This window comes from Scatophagus argus, chromosome 1 (assembly GCF_020382885.2).
Source record: "Scatophagus argus isolate fScaArg1 chromosome 1, fScaArg1.pri, whole genome shotgun sequence".
Taxonomy (NCBI): Eukaryota; Metazoa; Chordata; class Actinopteri; family Scatophagidae; genus Scatophagus; species Scatophagus argus.
Genome location: NC_058493.1, coordinates 13,557,327 through 13,579,387, shown reverse-complemented (window position 1 = coordinate 13,579,387; position 22,061 = coordinate 13,557,327). Strand labels below are relative to the sequence as shown.

At 40.2% G+C, this 22,061-nt stretch overlaps 1 protein-coding gene across 1 annotated transcript in view; it reads right to left on the bottom strand.

Annotated features, from left to right (window-relative positions):
- The window catches only part of LOC124064464 (CUB and sushi domain-containing protein 1-like), a 358,243-nt gene that overhangs the window by 71,607 nt on the left and 264,575 nt on the right, over positions 1-22,061 (bottom strand). The window contains exons 30-39 of the mRNA XM_046398956.1: positions 21,226-21,417; positions 18,937-19,075; positions 14,646-14,833; positions 13,075-13,269; positions 3,297-3,413; positions 3,073-3,186; positions 1,238-1,333; positions 884-1,087; positions 350-474; positions 146-242 (exon numbers count right to left, since the gene is read on the bottom strand). Of these exons, the coding sequence (XP_046254912.1) occupies positions 146-242; positions 350-474; positions 884-1,087; positions 1,238-1,333; positions 3,073-3,186; positions 3,297-3,413; positions 13,075-13,269; positions 14,646-14,833; positions 18,937-19,075; positions 21,226-21,417 (1,467 nt within the window). The remainder of the gene's footprint in view (positions 1-145; positions 243-349; positions 475-883; positions 1,088-1,237; positions 1,334-3,072; positions 3,187-3,296; positions 3,414-13,074; positions 13,270-14,645; positions 14,834-18,936; positions 19,076-21,225; positions 21,418-22,061) is intronic.

Below are 22,061 nucleotides of genomic sequence, written 5' to 3'. Positions count from 1 at the left end.
TTGTGTGTTTGTGTGTATCTATAGTTTAGGAGCTGTCATATCTCATCCATCATAGATTTCCAGAGTGTTTGTCTGCAAGGGTGTCTGTGCACGAGTATTGTGTGTTTGTGTGTGTGCGTGTGTGTGTTCGAGCATATTGTCATACCAGAAAACGACCCTAATTTAGGAGCTGTCATGTCTCCTCCATCGTAGATCTCCAGAGAGTCCCAGTTGTGCTCAGTAGCAAACGTCATCACTTGGATCTAAATAGCAAACGATGAAAATTAACAAAAATAACAGCCTCCAAGTGTATGTGGACCTTCCGACATACATTATATACTAATTTACAAGTGTATACACAAATATGTACCTGTATCCCAGCACCTTCACTGACATGGATTCTCCACAAGCAGTTGAGACTGTTTGGGTAGGGCTCAGGAAAGCCAGGAGACAGTATTGTACCGCGACGTTCAGTCAAATTGCCACTGCAGGGAACTAGAATGAAGACATAAAATATGGATTTCCTGGCAAAGTTTATTAACTAAATAGCTAACAGATAGGACAGGTTGTTGTAATATGGCACTGTATACCCAGGGACAATATGGTGTTCAAATTAGCACTACGGGGAGCCAAAGAGAAGAAATATGATATGAAATGCTATTTATGGTATAAACTGAGGTGACATTTGAAGCTGTTGCAAAAGACTTGCTCTCAGCAGAGGGAGATTTCATGCAGGCATTCATTTAGTTTTGTAGAATTAATGTCAAAATCCCAAAGTAATTTTCCTGCATTTCAAAGCCCCCACAGTACTGGATTGTTCACAGAAATGACTGATTTCCTACTTTGGAGCTGCATATGTTAGGCGGTTACCTTCTCAATTCATTTCATGGTCAGTTATCCTTACCAATACAGGTTGGTGTTGTTGCATTCCACTGTGCGAGGGCGCCTGGCACAGCCTGGCACTGGATAGCACTTGATCCTTTCAGCAGATACCCAGGACTGCACTCGAACCGGACCACAGAGCCAGCTGAGAACTCGGAGCCGATCCGCCTGCCGTACCGAGGCTCTGGCACTGAACTGCACTGACTGTCACTGGTGCGAGGCACAGCTACAACAACGACCGTAATTAAATAAGAAGTTGAGAATACAGAAGTACAGTTAGCAGAGGAGAAGCTTTGCATCTTGAACTTTAAGTGGATGCAACTTATTATCTGAAAGTAAGAGAAAAAGTGATAGCGAAACAAACAATGAGAGTTACCTTGGTAGACAAAGTGAAAGCCTCTAGCTGACTGACCACTCTTAGCATTGAACCGCAGCATGATCTGATTGGAAGTTGCCAATGGCAATGTCTCTCCTGTGATAAACACACACACAAACACATACACAAATAATGATTTTTTAAAACAAATGTTAATGCTTAAAACAGCTTAACCTTCTCCCCTGAAAGCAAACAGCAACTGATTTTTTTTCTTTTTTTCACAAGACTACAGACAATTGAGACACAGAGCATAACAAATGTACAGGTTCATGTGCAAACAAGCACATGTACTCAAAGATACACAGCCTGTTTGCTCTACAGATACTCACAACCACACATTTAACTGCACCGGTTTACCTTCAAAGCTTAGCACTAAGCAGGGTTTCTCCTTCATTTTCGCCTAATGGTAAGATGTGGTCCTCACAAAAACAAGAATGCAAGAACAAACACACACACCAACTCACAGGCACATACACACAGAGATTTATATGCACACACATACACAGGCAAACAAAGTAACAGTGATAAATGAGAAAAACATGGTCTGGTGTGGCTGACATTTAGAACCATCATTAGCTGCGTGGGTGTGTGTGTGTGTGTAAGTTTGCAATGGGTGTATGTGTGTTAATATGTTTATGTGTCAGGATAATCAGTCAGTTAGCTGGAACAATGTGCTGCAAAGCTGTCTTCCTGTGCGTGCATGCGCATGTGTGTGTGTGTGATAGGGTAATGATGCGGCTAACATTATTTTGTAAAGCCTGGTGTGTTTCATTCTATGCTGCCAGTTTTAGCCAAAAGGGGGATTTCAAACCCAAATTAACTTTAAGGAATAAGCCAACCATTCAACATTATATAAACAGGCCTCTTTCCTTTGAACTAACTTAGATGGATAATAGTTGGCATAGTGTGCAGCTACATTTTACCAAATGAAAACTGCCATGTTCTCCTATTTAACGTTCTGTTGAAGTAAGCTCCCTGATCCACCAACTGAAGAAAGGCACAAAAAAAACACAGAAAAGTGAAAATGTAACCCTTGATGTAAAAAACTTCAGATATACTCTAAGGAATTGTCATATCTATCCAGATATATTTGTGTTTTCAGTATTTTGATTTGTTTTTCCCATCAAACTCTACTATACGCAAATTCTGGGAAGAGAATTTTGTCGATAGTTGTAGTCTTGTCCTTTATTAAAGAGCTTATTTTTTATGATTCTACATGCACACAACTGAACAAACATTACAGAGAAAATATTTAAAAAGCCCTGATTTCTATAGAAAGAAACTAAATGTCAATTCCAGTGGGACTCCCCTGCAGCATGGCCCCTGGCCATTACACACAACAGAAGAACACGAAACTCTGAGGCAATGAGAGCACATTTTGCCAACAACTCCGCTAATCAATATTTGTTTCATATTTCATTCTTCATACTATGTCATCTACATCAATTTTGCCTCATCTTTCAATCCCCGTCAATGCTGAGAGTGTTACAGTGCAATGTCTCAAAATGTTGCCAAGCTGCAGTGTCAAGAAGTTGAAGGATAAGGAAACTCAGGGAGGATTGTGTCAGGTATCAGCCCTATTGTATGGTCCCAATGAGACGATTTCCACTGCTGATTTCTTCTTGTAAAGATAAACCATAATGGATTTTCACCAAATATATCACTGTCAAATAAATTGTGATAACGACCACTGGTTCTGTGTTCTACAGCCCCCAAGAGCTGCTTCCTCAGAAGCAATTTCATTATATCTGTCTTGCAAAGATGTGCTCAGGAGAACAAAACAAGGAAAACAAGAGAAAACTTTACGTTAGAGTCTCACTCATAGGAGAACTCACCTGAATGTGACCCAGCCAGGGAGCTGAGCAATCGAACATTCTCATTGGCTCCATCAAACAGTTCCACCGAGTCATTCATCGCTGTCTGGAAAACGGCAAACTGACCAAACACCACTAAAGAAGAAGAAGCAACTAGAGTTAAAAATCAGCTTTTATGTTGGTGTTTATGTGGATGGTGACAGCATCCACATTAAGCTTGCAAGTGTGATCATTTATGTACTTACCAAACTGTGGGGACACAGTGATGTAGTAGATGCAGGTCTGTCTTGTGGTATAGTTTAGAGGATAGTTTGGAGACAAAACAACTCCTTCAGATCCACCATATTGTCCTCCGCATGGAGCTAAACGCAGACAGACAAAGGGAATTCCATTTTCATTCATTCAAAAGCTCTCAAATAGAAATCACATATTTTAAACCCTCGGCACAAATGCAAATCTGTAAGCTAAGTAAAGTAAGTCTTTATGCATATGCATTTAAAGGTGGGACCATAATGTTTTGTTTTTTGTTTTTGAAGTTCTTGTATCATGCTCTTGTTTCCCAGAAGTGTTCCTTTTGCATTCAAATATTGATAGAAATATGCCTGATTTAGTGTCAAAATGCAGTTTTCCCCAAACCTTTCTAAAAACCTTTTCACTCTAAAGTCACTGCTTTTCGTGGAGGGCACTGGGAATTTACATCTTTAAATTCAAGAAAACAGTGTGGATGTTGGATACGTACAGAGACATCCAGCAATTAATAATGTTAGCATGATGTGCAATGGCCATGCGTAGGACATTATTCACCTTCAAAGAGCGCATGCAACTTTGTGAGAAGAGAGAGAGAATTTAATGAACCTCCAACGTATTCCATAGAAATCTCTGCAGAAAAAGTGTAAACGTGTAATTTTAAAACATGCTAGGGAGCTGCATTGAATTACCTCCAAAATAAAGATCGACTTTAGAGAAGCAAAGAGGCGGCAGTGCCCACAGAGAGCTGAGTTATGGTGCTGTAGTCATTCAACGTGAACTCAAATTGATGCTCGCTGAGTTACTAAAACACTTTGATGGTTGTACTGTACACTTCTGCAAACCCCAAATAATAGTTTTTTTCTCAACCCCAACCAAGTGTTTAGCATTTAAACCTACACAGTAAGCACAACACTGTCACAACATAAAATTAAAGCGTAAGGAAAATTAATGTTTCAATATATCAAATGTAAGGTTCAGCATAATCTCTGCTTTGCAGAAACATACAATGCCAACATTTATTCTAGCGATTGAGCTGTTTTTACATCCTTTTCATTTAATTAGAATTCAGTAAATCACTCCTACATAATTAATTTTACAAACCTATCAAAAATTTATTTTTCAAAATTTTGACATGGGATGATGTGAGACAAGTTAAACTTCTTAGTTGAATCTTTAATATTTCTCATTCTCATTATCTTGTGACCTTGCTGATCTCAAACACAAGTCCGCTCCATACCTATTCGATACTCATCTAAAAGGAACTCATAGTCACTTACTGTGTAATAAGCTATTGCCTTTGGAAACCAGATTTAATTTCACACAGACTGCAAGCACAAATTGAAAGAAAGGCACAGTACAAAGTTGCAGTGTGCTTTCATGCACACACGGTAAATGTGAAGATGATGGTTAGCTTGTGCTCAGTAAGGCTTGTTTAAGTACATCTCTAAAGGAACCACAACATGGGGTCACTCTGCTCTGTCACCATGGTGCCAATCACTTAGCAGCGCAGGTTAAGTGAACTAGAAAACTGTGAATTGTCCTTTGACATGAATGTGAGTGTGAATGTTTGTGTTAGCCCTGTGACAGACCTGTAACCTGTCCAGTGAGTATACTGCCTCTCACTTAGTGCATGCTGGAAACCCCTCACAGCCCGGAATGGATAAAGAATATGGATAGATGAATGCAGCCACTGTAAAGTGAGGCTGGACAGTGACAGTGTATTTAAAATATATTTATCACTTCACAGATGTATTTTGTTAAGATAAATCTAGCAAGAGAAATTTAGAAATACTTGCCCCTGTGGCTGTGGCTGTAACTGACAGCCTTCTGGTGTAAATGTGTGTAAATGTGTGCAACTGTGTGCGTGACCACAGAGCTCCTGAAAAAGAGAGCTGGGCTCTCAGAGCAACTCCCCTGAATAAATAAAGGTTAAAATAAATAAGTGAGTGACTGACATCTAAAGCACACAGATATGAGCTGTGAGAGACCAGAACGGTCTCCCCAAATAAAGGGATCTAGGCGAGTTTGGATTCAGGTGAAAGAGATTTGAAGCGAAGCTTCAGATGCCAGGAAACAAAAGGCTTTTATTTTCCTGAAACACAAATACTCTAAATATGGTCTGAGAGTAGACAGAATACAAAAACAAGATGGCAATAGCATAAACCCACAGCAGGTCATAGTACTTTCCTCCGAGCCTTTCAGAAGCTAAATGAGGCTCCCTTAAATAGGGCTGCTGGTTGAGTCCAATTGGTTCAAACCATTATCAAGGGGATCACCCCAAATCATAATGGTCCTTACAATATTATTAATCATAATAAATCAACACTAAAATAAACAATGCACCGTATCATTTACCCACACACCATATATTCACATGTCGCACAATAACTTTGTATAAATACTCCATTATCAACACAATAAAGAAATATGAACACCCCCTGTGTGCAGTGGGACGCACCCCCTTGCTGCAGCGCGCGCTTCCTCAGAGGAGCAGTGAACCCGGTGCAGGTGAGTGTACGTGAGTGTATGAAGAACCAGAATCTTTACAAATGGACAGATGAAGAGTGGGATGAGTAGTGGGTACCTCACCACATCCCTGGATGCTAGACCGGGGAGAAAACTGTCACAGGTGAGTTGTGGTGAGCGAGTGACGTGGCGGGCCGCACTGAAGCGTCCATGGCGCACACCACGCCAAACATGTCACCAAGCACTTAAAATATGTACACGCTGTTCAAGAGTCCATCTCTTCATATGTGTGTGTGTATGCACACCCGTGTGTACATGTGCCACAAAGTCCAAAAGTGTCCGTCGCGGGAGACCATGAGATGGGGGGAGTGTTCACTTTCTCACACAGCAGACACTTGGTATCTCCCCAAGTGATGCTCTGCCCAGTCTGCACTGCAGCCAGCCTCACTTACTGTTTGTTTCCTGAAGAGTATGTATGATCAGTTGGACTGATGATAGGCAACTGTTCTGGCGAGAGAGGCTCATTTCTCCATTTGGCCATAAAATACACATTGGATATCTTGTCTGTGTGTTATGATCATCAGGGTTCACCCATAAATATCCTTAACACTCATCAGCACTTTACAGTTATTGACTTTGTTTTTACACTTATGTAATCCGGTTTGCAGAATACAAAGCCAAAACAACACAAAAATGTCAATGTGCTATTAATTACAGACTACACTACAGCTACTGTAGAACTATGGAAAAAAAATATATACCCATATAAGCAAGCAAAACTTCTGGCAACAGTGGCTAAACAATTTCACCCACTTTGTTGTTTCAGTCATTTAAAGATGTCATATTGAAATGAAGCATTCAGATTTTAATCGTGTGTTGCTTTTTCAACCCCCCCCATTGCTGGGAACACTGCCAAGTGCTCTCAAAGCTGGCGAGAGTATCACTTCCCTAATCTGTTATTCTTATGTATTTTTTGTTTTTTTTTTAAATCCAACTGACTGCATTTGGCTCAAAAGTTGTTTAGTTTAGCAGAAAATTCATGTTGTCCCCAAATATCACTTGGACTCTTGTGGCTCCAAGGCTTTGTTATATAATGCAAAAAAAATACTGTTTCTGATGTGTGTGCGTATTTGCGTGCATGTGTATTCATGTGTGCAAATAATGTCTGACCAAAGATTTAACTATATGTGTTATAAACCTGTGATTTATTGTCCAGTTGTCACCTTATGATTTATTACGTGAAAACCGTTATTTTTTAAAATAGCAGTGATGCTTTGAATGACCAGTGGCAAACAAAAACACACATATTTACACACTGTGGTACTGTGGAGCAGTAGCAAACGTGCGACAGTAGTTTTTGTTAATGATATATCAGTTAGACGTAGCAACACATATTTTTGAAGACTAAAATGGTAGTTCTGCTGCACCTTAATCAAAGTAGTTCCTCCCTCTTCACAAAAAGCCAGCAGGATAAAAACTTAACTGAATGAATTTATGTGGTGCTGAGCTGCAACACAGTGTGGGATCTCCTGTATCACGCAGCACACTGCAATTTCAAAAAGCCTATTAATCCCTACTATCATTGCATGACCCACGAAAGTCAGCCCTAACGGTAGCTTGATCCATCTTCAGCACTCTCAAGAGAGTTACAAACCTTGTGTGTGAACAGTATGTGGGCGTGTGCACATTTATACCGCAGGTTCGGCGCAGGTCAGTGAAATTAGTGTGTCTATGAATGTGTGTATGTGTGTGGGGGGTATCTATATGTAGAAAAGGAACAAGGAACAAGCACATCTGTCAATGTCATCCTACCAAACACACACATACACACACACACACACACACACTCATTCTTAACGCTTCATTTCTCACCTCTTCTGGCCTTTTGCTCTTCTTGTCTTTATTTTGCTTATTTTCTCTGTGACCCAGTCCCAGTGTCCACCCACAGTATCATCTGTGATCTCGAACAGACTTTAATTATCATCACCTCTGTGCTCAATGAAAATGTGAGAGCAGCAGGGCGCAAAGGTTGAAAAAGTTGTCTGAGAAATGGGACAGCACTTTGTGAATTAATACGTTGCCTGGGTCAAAGGTCGGTCTGTGGCCATTAAGGTATGAGGATGTGATTTTACAAGTAGTTTAATAAAACTGGATAAAATAATATAATAATAGTGTAAGTGTTATTAATAATGTTTGATCAAAACATGAAAACAAATTGTCTTCTTCATTCCTTACTGAAATACAGAAAAAAAAATGTATGGAAATGTTAACTTATTTTGGGATGATTTTCAGATATCCTCCTGAGAGTAATTCCCTCAAGCAAAGTCCTCAACATTTAAGTTTTGTGAAAACTGTGCATAAAAGGCTCAAAAAGTCCACCAGAGAGCCCTGAAGCATATTCTGATTTCAGAGTGGGAGGGCCCTGATCCCTTGTGGACTCTCATGTGGAACACATGTCAAAATCTATGAGACTGCGAGTGTGGACATTAAGACTGGGCCCATATTCTTGGTTAAACTTTTCTCAGTAAAACTGATTTGTATATAGCAATACTTTGGTTTGGTTTCTACTAGACAGTTGTTATATTCCCACCCACTCGTGCTTCTCCTCCCCACTCCCATCCCTTCCAACTTTCTTCTTGTTTCCTAAAGCATCAGTGTAATCACCCTTTTGTTTCCACTTCTTCTGATCCCGTGCACTGATATTGATTGATATTTTTTGAATTGATTCTTGTTGTGCTGCTGCATTCAGCCCTCGGGTCTAGAGGTCTTGCCTTGATCTACCCACAATTCCCCAGTGGTGCAGCTCTAGGCTTAGGTGTCAGCCTTATCAAAAGCCTTCACACACATGTGCTTTGATCACTCACATCCTCTGACACACACACACAAATAAATGCAAAAAAACGCTACACAAGTCACTCTCTTTCTCTCGCACATCCCTACACTTTGATCATCCACGCACATACACAAGAACACAACACTTTTGTAGGCCTCCCTCTCACTGTCTGCGTCTCATTTTCCTTTTCTTCTCTCTCACACAGACACTGACACACGCACGTGCACACACACACACACACACACACACACACACTTCCAAAGTACAGGTGAAGACTTCTAAAAAGCCCTAAAAGTTGAGTTGCAGTTCTTCCAGGAAAAAACCAAAACCATAAACAGAACAGTTACAGTGACTATTATAATCTCATCTGACAAAACAAAATAAACAATCTTTGTTTTCGCCTTGGCAGTCACTAGAAGTTGAGAAACCTTTATTTGTCACGTACAATCATACTCAGTACAACACAGTGTAACTTGTTTTTTGATTTAACCCATCGCTGAGGAGCAGTGGGCAGCCACTGTATGGCACCGGGGGACCGGCTCTAGCTCTCGGCCAGTGGCTTGGTCAAGGGCACTGATCACAGAATTAATATACATGTTTTAGCACATTTATGGCCCTCTGAGAGAGTTGAACTGGACTGTGTGGGTACTTGTGCTATAGCTGTGCTGGCAGTTCTACTTGAGGTTAAAATTACTGTTGGTCAGTCCTGAATATCTTGTTAAACCCTGAATATAGCACTGTTGTTGCATGTAGACATTATGCATGGTGTTCATTGCTGCTACAGAGAAATACATCTAACTAATATACGATGTCATTTGTCCACGACCACTTTCCAGGTTAACGCTCACGTAACCACCTGTTATGTGTGAGGGATTTATAGTAGACCTAAGTGTTGCCTATTTTGTCATGGTGGTGGAGGACAGAGCTAATTGGGCTGAAGCAAACTTCCAAGAAGTTAATTCTTTGTAGAAAATGTAGTATTTACAATCAATATGTGTGTTGTGCTGGAAAAATCATCTTTATTCACACTGTAACAAGAATACGAGAATAACTGTGATAATGTGCACAACACCAAAATAAATCAATCAATCAATAAATAAAAATGAAAATATTTTGGAGTCCCTCCTTAACTGATATTCAACCATATACAATGTATTGTTTGTATAAGCATGAGACTTATTCTCCATTTGATGAGCATGTGTGTGTGTGTGTTTGTGTGTGATGGTTTGAGCGTGTATGCTGCCTCTAGGCGGCACTCTGTAATAGCTACGTCTCTCTCTTCCACTTCACCTCTCTGTGTCTTTCTCTCTCTCTCTCTTACACACACACACACACACGCACAAACACACAACCCTATCAACAGTCATGGAGAATTCCTTCTTTCTCGCACTAGCTCTTAGTTACCATGGAAACCAATAAAAGAGTGTTTTAAGATGGGAGGTGTGTGTGTGTGTGTGTGTGTGTGTGTGTGTGTGTGTGTGTGTGTGTGTGTGTGTAAGAGGGAGAGAAAGAGAGAGAACAAGAAGGGGAGAGAGAGAGCCAGAGAGAAATGGTGAGAGAAAGAAAAATGTGGAGTAAATCACACACAGACAGACAAGGTGGGAGGAAGGTAGAATAAGAGAAAGAGACAGAGAAAATGAAAAAACAGCAATAGAGAGAAGTTGTTACAGAGAAAAGGGAAGAGAAGAAAAGGAAGTGGAAAGTGTGTGTGTGTGCGTGTGTGTTCGGGGGTGGGGGTGGCGGGTGAAAGGGAAGAGGAGAGGAGACAGAGGGAGTGTAAGTGGAGATGTATTATTTAAAGAGGTCTCACCCTGTCTAATGAGTTTGGTCTAAAAGCCCCAGGAGCTGCCCAAAGATAGAGAGGCAGACAGACAGAGAAACTTCTCTCACTATGTGGTGAGAAAATTCAGTGTGCAATACGAGCTGAGCGAGGTAAGGAAGAGAGCAAGATTACCGTGCAGGACTGGATTTAGTTAAATTGTTCTGCTTTGATTACGTGAATTCTCTGGGTGGCAGCGACCTCAGCAGATCGGTCCTTGTGGCTCAGGCCTGTGCTAGTGTGAGGATACATCTGATGTAGAGCGATGCTAACATCATTGTTATCTGGATTAAAGAAGAACTTCTGAAACATCATGTACAACAGAGTCTTGAAAAAGTCATGAAATCTATCTCTCTTATACCAAAAATGACAGTAGGATAAATACATTCTTAATATTCTGCGTATTAGAGCAGTGGTTCCCAAACTTTTTCAAGTCAAGGGCCTACAATCTTATGTATATTAGACCACGAACCCCAAAATTTTGTCCCTGGGTCCCTTGTGTGATGAGAATTTTCATTTAAAATGTTTAATTACAGAAAGTGTATGAAATCCATTGGGGCTCCCCGGACCCAAGTTTTAAAAACAGTAGATCTTAAAATTCCTCTTGTTTTTACCATGGTGACAAACTGAAAGAAACACACCTTTTAGGGAAATGGTGTCAAAATCAATTACAGTAAAAAGACATAAATCAATTGTCAGATGAAGTTCAAGGGCTTTCAGAGGTTCAGATCATTTTTTATTTGATAGAGAACCATTATGTGGTCTTCCATTAATAGCCTTCAAATGTGACTAAAATGTCAATACTTGGCTTCTGTTCATAAATACATTATTGTGGAAGAAAGCATCTAAATATTACAGTGAATCAATTTCAGCCAACCCTATTTGCTAATGAAGTTCTTTGTGTTACTACAAAGAAGGTCTGTTAATGTTACCAAACAATGGAAGAATTTAATTTAGTCCATGCAGGAAATGTCATAAGCAACTTATTCACTGATATGAGCCAATTACTTACAGATTGGTTATTGGTAAGACCAAACATTCAGCTGAATGTGTGACTGGTTAAAATGGCCTCAGTGACTGTAACTGTGACTGACTGGTTCTGTTCTGGTTGGCCGACAAGCTTGCTGATCACATGGAAATACTGCAATAGTACTAGTGTGTGCACTGATGGTGGACCCACAAGTACTGGACGATGTGAAGGCTGCTCCGCTGCTCGTCTGATGGTTGCCCATTAATTACTGATTATGGATACCATGAAGGGTATTATCCCACTTACACCATGGTCACTTATCAAAGGAAAAATGAGGCCATTAATTAATATTTTCTTGGGTTTTGCAATCAAATTTGACAGTTTTTCAGAAGTTGTAACTCTGCTTCCCTGCTAACACCTGAGGGTTTGAATGAACACTTCCATCCCCTAAGGTTCCTATGCAAGGGAAACATTGTTCACTACTCCAGTAAATGCAACGGAACTTAGATACGACTTGCCAAGAGATAGTTAGCTCTAGTCTGACTAATCCAGAAAGCTGGTGTTATGCTAGTAAGCTTCAAAGTCAGTAACATGATAACCCATGTGTACTGTGAGCCGCAGCCTAAAGTAGCAAGTTAAGCAGCGAATGTACAATGGTCACAGTGTAAGTTCAGAGAAGCAGTGGAGGCTGCTTGCAGCTTGTTATAGTGCCACCCTGTGGTAAGGATGAGGCACTGAAGGATTACACTCAATGCTTCAGTTTTTTCTCTCATGTAATGTATTTCTAATATCTATTTGACTGCAGCCAGCACATTAATTTAGGACAGTGAACAGTAGGTGTCCATCCGGAATTAACTGATGCATAAAAAAAGGAGCAAAGTCGTTTTCTTTTATCAGGAATTCAACTTTTTTTTCTTTTGTTCGATGCCGTGGAGCAGCAGATTATGACATGTTCGTGTTCCCCAGCCGGGCTAAGAAATGCAAGAAATTTCTAAGTGTGCAGTTGACTAAGTGACTTAAATATATCTAAGATGATAAGTGGTGGTATTATCTTGAAATAAACTAGATGAATGTGTGTGTGGTTTTTTACTGTCTGTTATTCATTGTTGTCCTCAACTAGCTACCCTGAGTGCAATTATCTCATCTTTATTCTCTGCCACCCCCAAACCCCCCTCTTCACTGTCTCTCAGACATTATTAAGCAGAGCTTTCACAGGAGCCTTTTTCAAAGTGTTAAGAAGTGTAAGGAAGTGCGTATTGTCTGTGTGTGTGTATGTGTTTTGTGTATGTGTATCCCGTGCGCTCATTTTAAAATTCATTTCTTGTCCTGCCACCTAACTCTGTGGCTTATTTGAATTTTTTTGCCCACATGGCACTGGGCCAGGTCTCTGTCGCTTCAGACAGACACACACACACACAATCACATATACACTCTGAATGGCAGTTTGGCAGGTGTCACTTCCTCAGCTCTCTGAGCTGTCAATCAGTTAGACAGTTCAGCCTTCCAGTCCCTGACAGACTCTCTCTCATACCCACACACACACGCATACGCGCGCGCACACACACACGAAAACACGCAGAATATCATCATACCAATTACAAACAAACACTGAGACAACAAGAGGGGCCTTAAAGAGAGGTGTCACCTGCAACCAGTTTGTAATGTTTGTAATGGTGTTTCTCCTACCTTTACATGTTGGTAGAGGTTTGTCCCACACCGGCTTCCCATCATGCCCCATGATACAGGTGATGCTATCCCCACCCACTGTCGTGTAGCCATGGTGACAGTTGTAGGAGACCTGAGATCCCAGTTTATAGTCATAACCTGTCCGACTGGCGTTCATAATGTTGCCAGGGTCAAAGCAGGCCTCTCTTGGTTTTTCTGTGGTGAACAGAGAGAGTTTATGTTATTGGACAAAGATGTCTGGTAAGTTTACTGGCTCTCATATCAAAGCACCAGGCTTGTGAAAAAGATTGGAATGATTTATTCTCCTGATGGTGACTTCATACTATGTTTATTAGAACTTAAAATAAATAGTTAAAACAGGTACAGCTGCACATTTCTAAAACACACCTAAAACTTTAATACAGCCCAATAAAACTTTCAAATTTAATTAGGTGGCAAAACACTTTGGCTGCAATTTTGAGCCAAATTTAGTCGACAGACTGCTATTTTCTATTTAATATCCTCTGTTAATGTCACAAATATTTCCCTCCTGGGAGATAAACAAACAAATAAGGGTAAAAGAGGAGTCAAGAAGAACATAAGAGGAATAAAAGAGTAAAAGAAGAGAAGACTTGGCTTTGGGCCAGCTTGTTTGCTTTACTGTGATCGCCCAATAACAATGAGATATTGGGCTTGACAGAGGGAAACTGACAGGCACACAGAGACAGAGTGAGAGAGAGAGGAAGGTGGAGGCCAAGATGGAAGCGAAACAGGGAGATGATTAAGGTTGTATTTTAATTAGAGAGATGGCAGATGAAAGCTAGTGAATTTATGAGAAAAGTACAGAGGTGTGAGGTAGCGTGAGGAGACAGTCAACAGAGAAGGAGATTATCTTGTTTTAATTAGAAATAAATGGCATAAGAGAAACAAGAGCAGGAAAAAAAAGAGTTTATGAAACTTGACAGAGCAGAGACTGGTTTCTAGTCAGCAGATCAACTAATCATCTGTTCCACACTGAGTAGCTGGTAAATCACCCACACTCAAGTAACATCTGTAAAAAAGAGGATGACTCATAATCTGTGACAACTCATGGGCTGACATGGAACAGCATGTGCCTTCAACTGAAAAACACTTCTTATGTACAGTACGGGTGAAATTAAAAGAGTAGGCAGCTTAAAATATGATTCAGTCTGCACAGAAAAAACTCCTGTATTGACTTTTTAGCCATTGTATTTCATAAACATAAAATTTCATTTAATTGATTTTTATTTTAGCATGCCAGGTATTTACCAAATACAGGGCCAGATTAACAAAGAAAATGGAGCTGCGCAAATGCGCGGTGTGATTGTCATTAACTGCAATCTGCGTTTCTTCAGCAACTGGTTTACAAAGACTAAGACCAGATTCATTATGCAGTCAGAGAGCTCACAGGTGTGGTTCAGCAGCGGGATTATGCATGAGTTCATTCGCATTCACAAATTTTGTGATCTTATCAAATTTATCAGAATCCACAAGCATCTAAGAAGAATTCCATCTTAAGTCCGACCTGGCTGGAAAATGCACAGTAAGGAAAAGTCTTGGGGTTTAATTACCTCTATATTCGATGGCGAACCCAGACATGCCTAGTGAGGCATCGGATCTGAATGCCAGGAAAAGACTGTTACCGCTGCTCTCTATTCGCTCTGGGGCTTGGTTGCCTTGGAGACTTGCTAGTAACGGTCCATTAGAGTCTTCACCCTCGTAGATGTGCAGGAAGTCATAACTTGGCTCCATGTTGAAACTGAGAAGAAAAATAAAAAACAAACAAACAAACAAACAAACAAACAAAAAAACAGAAAAACTTGAGTTTTAGAATTAAGTGAGAATGATTGCATTGTGTGTGTGCGTGTGTGTGTTCAATTTTTACAAACAATTAATCCAGTGATGTGTTAAGTTCAAATACTGCTTCAGTTAATGACTGCCAATTAGTTTGCACTCTCTTTTAATCGTCTTACTTTCATTTTGACATGTTTGACACTTTTTCTGGATGTGTTTACTGCATTAATAATGAAAACTTTTGCTCTTGTTTTTCTTCTTCAACATGAATCTAAGACAGGTCTGGATAAACACTTTAATTTAACTGATATTTTACAAAAATCATGCTGTTGTCTCATCGTGAGGGCGCATGTCGTGATCCGTTTTTAATCTGCATATCCTCAGCATGTATATTGCATTGTACATTTTGTATGTTCTCAGTTCTTTATCCAGCAGCCTAAACCTACAGTAGCAATAAAAATGCTGTCATTATTGAAATCCAAAAACGCTAAATTAGTCTGTTGTATTTATAAGACTCTTCTGTCATGTTTCCCTATTTTTTCTAATCTTTCCCTCTAATTGACTAAAACTGAATTTGAATTTGTGAGTTTGGACAAAAGAGGTGTTTGTGGCATTTGGCTCACAACAATATTTATTCATGTTGAGCTTAAAAAAAAAATGGACGTAATCATCAAAGTCCAAAAAAGTGTTCAAGTTTAAGCCCTGTGTTTTTATCTGGTGCAGAATGGGCTTAACTGTACGTAAGCCCCTTTTGTACTGACAAAGCATTAAAATGATCCGTGCTAATACCTTTTGCATTAGGAATACATTCTGGGTCTGCATGCTAAAAGCAACTAAAAAGAACATCAAGATCTCCCTGTGCAGAAATGCAAAAAATAGTTACAAGTATTTTTTCAGTATGAAACTTCTGCTTGCCTTAATTAGTGTAATCAAAATATAACATGAAAATGGCTCATCTTACATATTTGCAACCACCCCCCACATGTTTATATCACACAGATACTGTTCGGGTCAATTTGAATAGTTATGTAAAACTATTATTAAACTACTAAACCATTTTATATGTTGGTCTTTCAAAAGTAATAACAGGGTATCAGCAGGAATCCTGCGGTAATTCAATACCTTATTAAGACTTCAAAAAAAAAAAAAAGCTTTCAAAAAAAATTTTAGACCTCATCGCCACTTTAAGCTGTTGTTAGCAACACATCTTTAACAGTTGCAGTTTGCAGTTTAACAGAAACGAGGTAAGCTGAGAAGGAATAAAGCTCAAAAGAATAAATTAGACTAAAGGCAGATTTATTGACATTCCCTTCAGGTCACAACAAGTAACAACCCTCTCTGTCGCTCTTCTTTTTTTTGAATGTGTTGTTTACACACCTGTAAAGTGTCTTGAGATAACTCTGTTATGAATTGGCACTTTAAATAAAACTGAATTGAAATTGAATTGAACCCAAGTAACAGCCCGACCAGTTTTGTTGAAGCTGTCAACAAGCTGCTGCTTAAAGTATGGTGCTAACCCGAATCTCATGCCGTATCCAGTTTTGTCATTGCCACAGGTGAATGTCGTGGCAATGTGTGAATCGACTTTAAAAATCAGAAATGTCTTCATTTGAGTTCAATGAGTGGCGATTCACCGCTGTGTTGAGACACCAGATAACCTCCGCACGCAGCGTTGCCACCCTTATCAGACGATGATGCAGAGGTCGCGGTCGTAGCTGTGTTGACCAGCTCAGCTGTCACATTACTTGGTGGTCGTGTTGCTGGTGGACCACAGAAAGATGTTATCGACAGCTGCTGCTGTCTGCGGCCAACAGCAGTCTTGTGGCTCGTACCTTGCATATGGGACTTAATTGCATTTATGCCCATCGATGCTACGCTTATGGTTTTTTCTTGCAAAGTGTGCAATAGGGCTCCCGGTTGTTATTTTCGACCGGCTCTATCCAATATTTAAATTTGGGCATCTCGAGCCAGCAGTCAGAGAACTTGCACTTCCCCATTTTTGTTTTCTTCTCTGTTTGGGCGCCAGAACATTCACTGTCAAGCGACGTCGCTCCTGTACGCGCACGACCCCGAGGCGATCTAGCTCCGAGTACGCCACCGACACATCGCTGTTTGCAATAGTCACGAGGAGGAGAATAAATATTCATGGATACTTTTTGGAGTCAAAGCTTAAATACCAATAAAATTTAATACCTCATAAAATTGCGATTAATTGCGATTATGATTACTTTTTAAGGTCCTTAATTTTCCCACAACTGATTTATCTTTTTTTGATTTATTGTACATTTTGAAATATGTCACCAGAAAACAGCCAGTACTCCCATTATGAGAAAATGCAGCATTTTCACTGACTGTGAGTAGTAAGTAGACAGTACTTTTAAAGATAGGCCTAGATTACATGATAACACAAAAAGAGTTCTGTCTTCATTGGAGGAACATGAATTGAACTCTGATTTGATTTAAAGACTGATCGAAAGACTGAGTCATTAGTTTTTGGACCAACAAAAGTCCATTTCAGCTGTGCTTATCAAATACAAATAGGTTCAAATTTGGCAAATAATGACAAAGAATTGACATACAACATTCACAAAACAACCAATACTGCTTAATTGAAAGTGAAACAAAAACAGTCTCACTTTTACAACAGATGGAAATTATCTCTCCAGCTGAAAAACATGGAACCAAAATTGGGTCATTTTTTCTCCTTTGGCAATCTGGAGAAAGTCCGCTTTGCTTTTATCTCCGTTGGTACATGTTGAAACTCCAGTCTTCACTATTGCTTCAGTATTAAGCCTGTAACCACTGTGACTTGTAAAATATTCACCACTCAGGCACAATCAGGACTTGAAATGCAAATAAACACTGCTCTATTACCAAAAAACAAAAAATGGAAATGGTAAGAAATCTCTTTCAGTTACTCAGGAATCCTACTGTCCACATCAAGGCCGAAATAGTGTATGTACCAACACATAGTGTTCAAAAAGTTCCTGAACAAATACATTCATCTTCAAGGATGCATGCACTGATTACTACAGTACAACCAAAAATGATCTCTACTCGATCCGTGACTGTAAAACAGACTTATTATTCAGTCTGTGTGGGCCACAGTGGGTCATGCAAAGTCTGTATTTAAAAACTATGGAATGTTATATCATTTAAAAAGGTGTATTTGAAAACAGAAGTTTATCTGTAAGCTTAGTTTTGTAGATTCTACTTTGTTTTCTGCCTACAAATTACCTTTTTCAAGTCAATCAAGTGCATTCAGACACAAGCTTGCAAACTCACTGTCCATAGACCCAAAAAAGAAAACCAAACATCATGTACATCAAGTACACCTTTTTGAATAAGGTAATATTCATTTTAAAAATAAACTCAAACTAAACTCATGAACAAAGTCCATGGAGAGTAATACATTATTAAATTTGAACCAGAAGAAAAACACATTTTAAATAATGCTTTGGGGATCTTAGTCCATCCCCTCATTCCTTAAGTTTGTAATTTTTAATGTTTTCTCAGGTAACCGGATAAACCTTTTAAAAAATTAATACCATCAGAAAGATTTTCACTCGTCCTACGTGTGTTTCTTGTAGCCATATTGCCACAGCTTTCTTGTGGTGTTATTTATGATCTGCTAGTAATACTTTTTCTGACAAAAAGTTAAATAGTAATCAGACGGCAATTACTGAACAACAAGGAGTCAATAACTTGGGATTGTCACAGAAAACAATTCACCTCCATGACCGGCACTGTTTTTGTTTTCTACAGCATACAGTAGCCTCCTTTAATTATGACAAAATTATGACATCACCACATTATGTTTTCAAGTCTGAGTGCAAATGTGCAGCCTTATCCTGAGCACTTTAAAGTGTGTGTGTGTGTGTGTGTGTGTGTTGAAGGGGGGAAGTTTGGTGGGGGTTCCTTCAGCCCCTTCAATGAAAATGTCAGAAATAACAGCTTAGAGGAAGAATGTTTCTACATGCACAGAAAGCTCTTGGTTTAAAGCTTAAGAATGACAGTGGTTGTGTACACTCACATACAAAGCCATGTTTCAAATTTAGGTTTGCCTACCTTTTGAAGATGAGAGCAATGACAAAATCAGGGTTAACTCTAATTCTCCAGTCACATTCTTTGCCAGGGGGGTAAGGCTGGGGATAGTTAGGAGACAGGATCACTCCAGAAGGACCGCTGACATTACCCCCACATGTCGCTGGAGACAGACAAACAGTGGGAGAGAGGGAGGCAGAGAGAGAGAGAGAAAGATGATTACACAGCATCAGGCTTAGTGTAATCTGGAAAAAGAATCACCCCTGATTGACCACTCATATTACCCCCATAGGCATGTAGAGCGGAAGAGAGTTAGTTGGTGATGGGAAGTATGGCAGGGGTTGGTTTGGAGAGAGAGAGAGAGAGAGAGAGAGAAAATTACTCTTGATGGACCACTGATATTGCTCTTTTACCCTTTCCAGCTACCTGTGGAGAGGGTGCAAGAGCAAAACAGAGACAGAGAGAGACCGTGAGATTCAGTTAGAGAGTGCAAGTCTGGGGGTAGTTAACAGAGAGAATCACCCCTAGTGGTCCTTTTATCCCACAACAAGCCAGAGAGCAGGAAAGAGAAATTGGCAAGAGAGACAGATAGATGCATTCAAGCAGCAATTTGGTGATGTGAAAGAAGAATCTGAAACATAGAGAGGCGTCTTGGGGGTGGCAGGTGGGTGTGAATGGATTATCAACAGTGAAATAGAGGTAAACAAAAGCATTAACAGCTGCAAATCACTCACAGACAGACTCACTTACACATTAGACTATTGTGTATAATGTAGGTTTAATCTTAGGAGCTTTTGAACACCCAGAGATTCACCACCTGAGGTAAAAGTGCAGAGGAGGGAAGTGCGTGCAGGCTAAGCGAAAGAGACAAAGCCAAAACTGAGGGAGATTTAAAGCCCTACACTTTATCTGAAACGTGAGGTCACTGGCAAAGCGGCAGAGGCAATATCAGGAACAAAACATAATGTCTTTCGCAGGCATGGTTACAAGGCAAACTACTAGTCTCTGCAACCATGCTGGAGGACTCCCTGATAGTGCTGGCTGATAAAGAGAAGGGGAAGGCGACATAAAGTGAGGCTTCGGCATCTAACAGAAGGGCAAATGTCTGTAGCTAGTCCTGATACTCGCTGCAGAGATTTTTACCAGCTTGCTCACACTGTTTGCATCCCACAGTCAGCTTTGTCTGATGTCATACCTCATCCTGGTCCTTGCATAATTAAAAATCCAGCAGTCCAGGATAATCATGGTAATATCTGGTGATTTTCCTCACCCATATATTCTGACATGATATTTCATGTGCAAGGCAAAATTGATCAGGGCCCAGCATTTCATCTGGGAAAAAAAGAATACAGTTTTGACCATAAAGGTGTGAAGTTCAGCAGCAGCCCATAAACAGCTGGTCACAGAAATCCGTGGATGTGCTGCAGGCTAGTTTTGTGCTAACACGCTGAGATTTGTAGGTTTGCACAGTGAGGACACTGAAGGGCTCTTGCTGCAACACAGTTTATACCTTCTTTGGGACTGACTCTGCTATTCCTGCATTTTCTGACTCAGAACACAAGTTTCAATGGTAGAAGTTACTCCCTCCCATAAGTGAGTGAGTCAATTGTGTCAGAAGGAGGTATTAAGGAAAACAAAGGAATGAGAAAAGAAACTGCAGGGGAATAGTGTAAATGAGGTGTGGAATGGGATGTGGAAGCTCACTGGGATATAAGCAGTAGGTGGCCTGATGGTGGTGATATCAGCAAAAAGAGGCAACAAGTTCTGTTTTTTTAAAGAGTTCAGCACAACAAATCTGACCTCACTTATTTCCACCCTTCACCCTTTTTGATTTTGGTGTTTTGTGTTGAATTTTCCTTTGAGCAACTGTGCTCAATGCTTATCTCAGCCACATCTTCTTGAGCACCTGTTCACCTTCTCCTTGATCTTTAAGAGCATGCCTCCAGTAAGAAAAACCATCTGACGTTCCACGCAGCAGCATCACCTGGGATTAGCGATTACCTCACCACAAGCATCAGTTAATTTGCCTCCAGAGAAGTGTGTCAGATGTGGCACAACAACACACAAGGACCTAAGGGACCCGAGCTGTCATGTTTGAGACTGTATCAGACTTAAAGATGCAACTTTGGAATCACTCCGCCTTCACAGGTTTTGCATTCAGCTTTCATTTTTGGATGTTGGATTGTTGGTATAGGAAACTTAACATCTAGTGTAATTTTCATATTTCTCATTTCAAAGTGTGCTGTATGACTTTCAGTCTCCCAGCTCATTAATGTCTGATAGTAACCAAACCACAGAGTGAAATAAACCTACCTATACATGTTGGAGGGTCCGGTTGCCAGTAGAATCTGTTCTCCATGCGTACACATGTTATGGTGTCCAGGCCTTGCAGTTGATAGCCTGGATCACACTGGAATGTCATACTGTCACCAGGTTCCTTACTGTCCCCATATCGAGAACCGTTTACAGGGATGCCCGGGTCATTGCAGGTCGTCGCTGTAGTGGCTGGAAGTGTGTGAAATAGGCAAAAACAGACAGATATTGCCATGCTGTGAGGCACTGAGACACACACAAACCCCATAATACTAGCTTACCAAGACATACATGTACTATTAATATACTGACATGCTACCACAATGTATTAAGGGACAGGTGGATATACATGTGCAAACTCAACTGACTCAACTTGACCAGTTAGTAACTAAATGGATTGTCGCTCTAGATTCAGTCAAACTTGGCTTGTTGCTATAATCTGGCTTCCTCTTTCAGGCTGTTGTACTTACAAAGGATTCATTACAATTCTCATCGGTGCATGGAGTTTCTGGTGGATTTCAGTTGTGTTTAAATGTACTGTAGTACTTCCATCAGCTCAATATTATAGTTTTAGTTTTGGCAGATTCCATTGATTTCAGGAAGGTGCGTGATTTATGGTGTTTGGTTCGAAATGCTGAGTACAAAACAGAATGAAATGTATTTCTCTCTGTCATCTACTGTGCACCAGTGGTTCCCAGCCCAGGGGTCAGGACCAAGCTGTAGCAAAGTGTGTAACTACAACATCTCGTGATGCACACTGGCCCAAAAATACTTTTCGTTGTGAAAAGGTGGAAACATTTTCTTAGAGTCACAATCCAACGACCCATCTCACTATC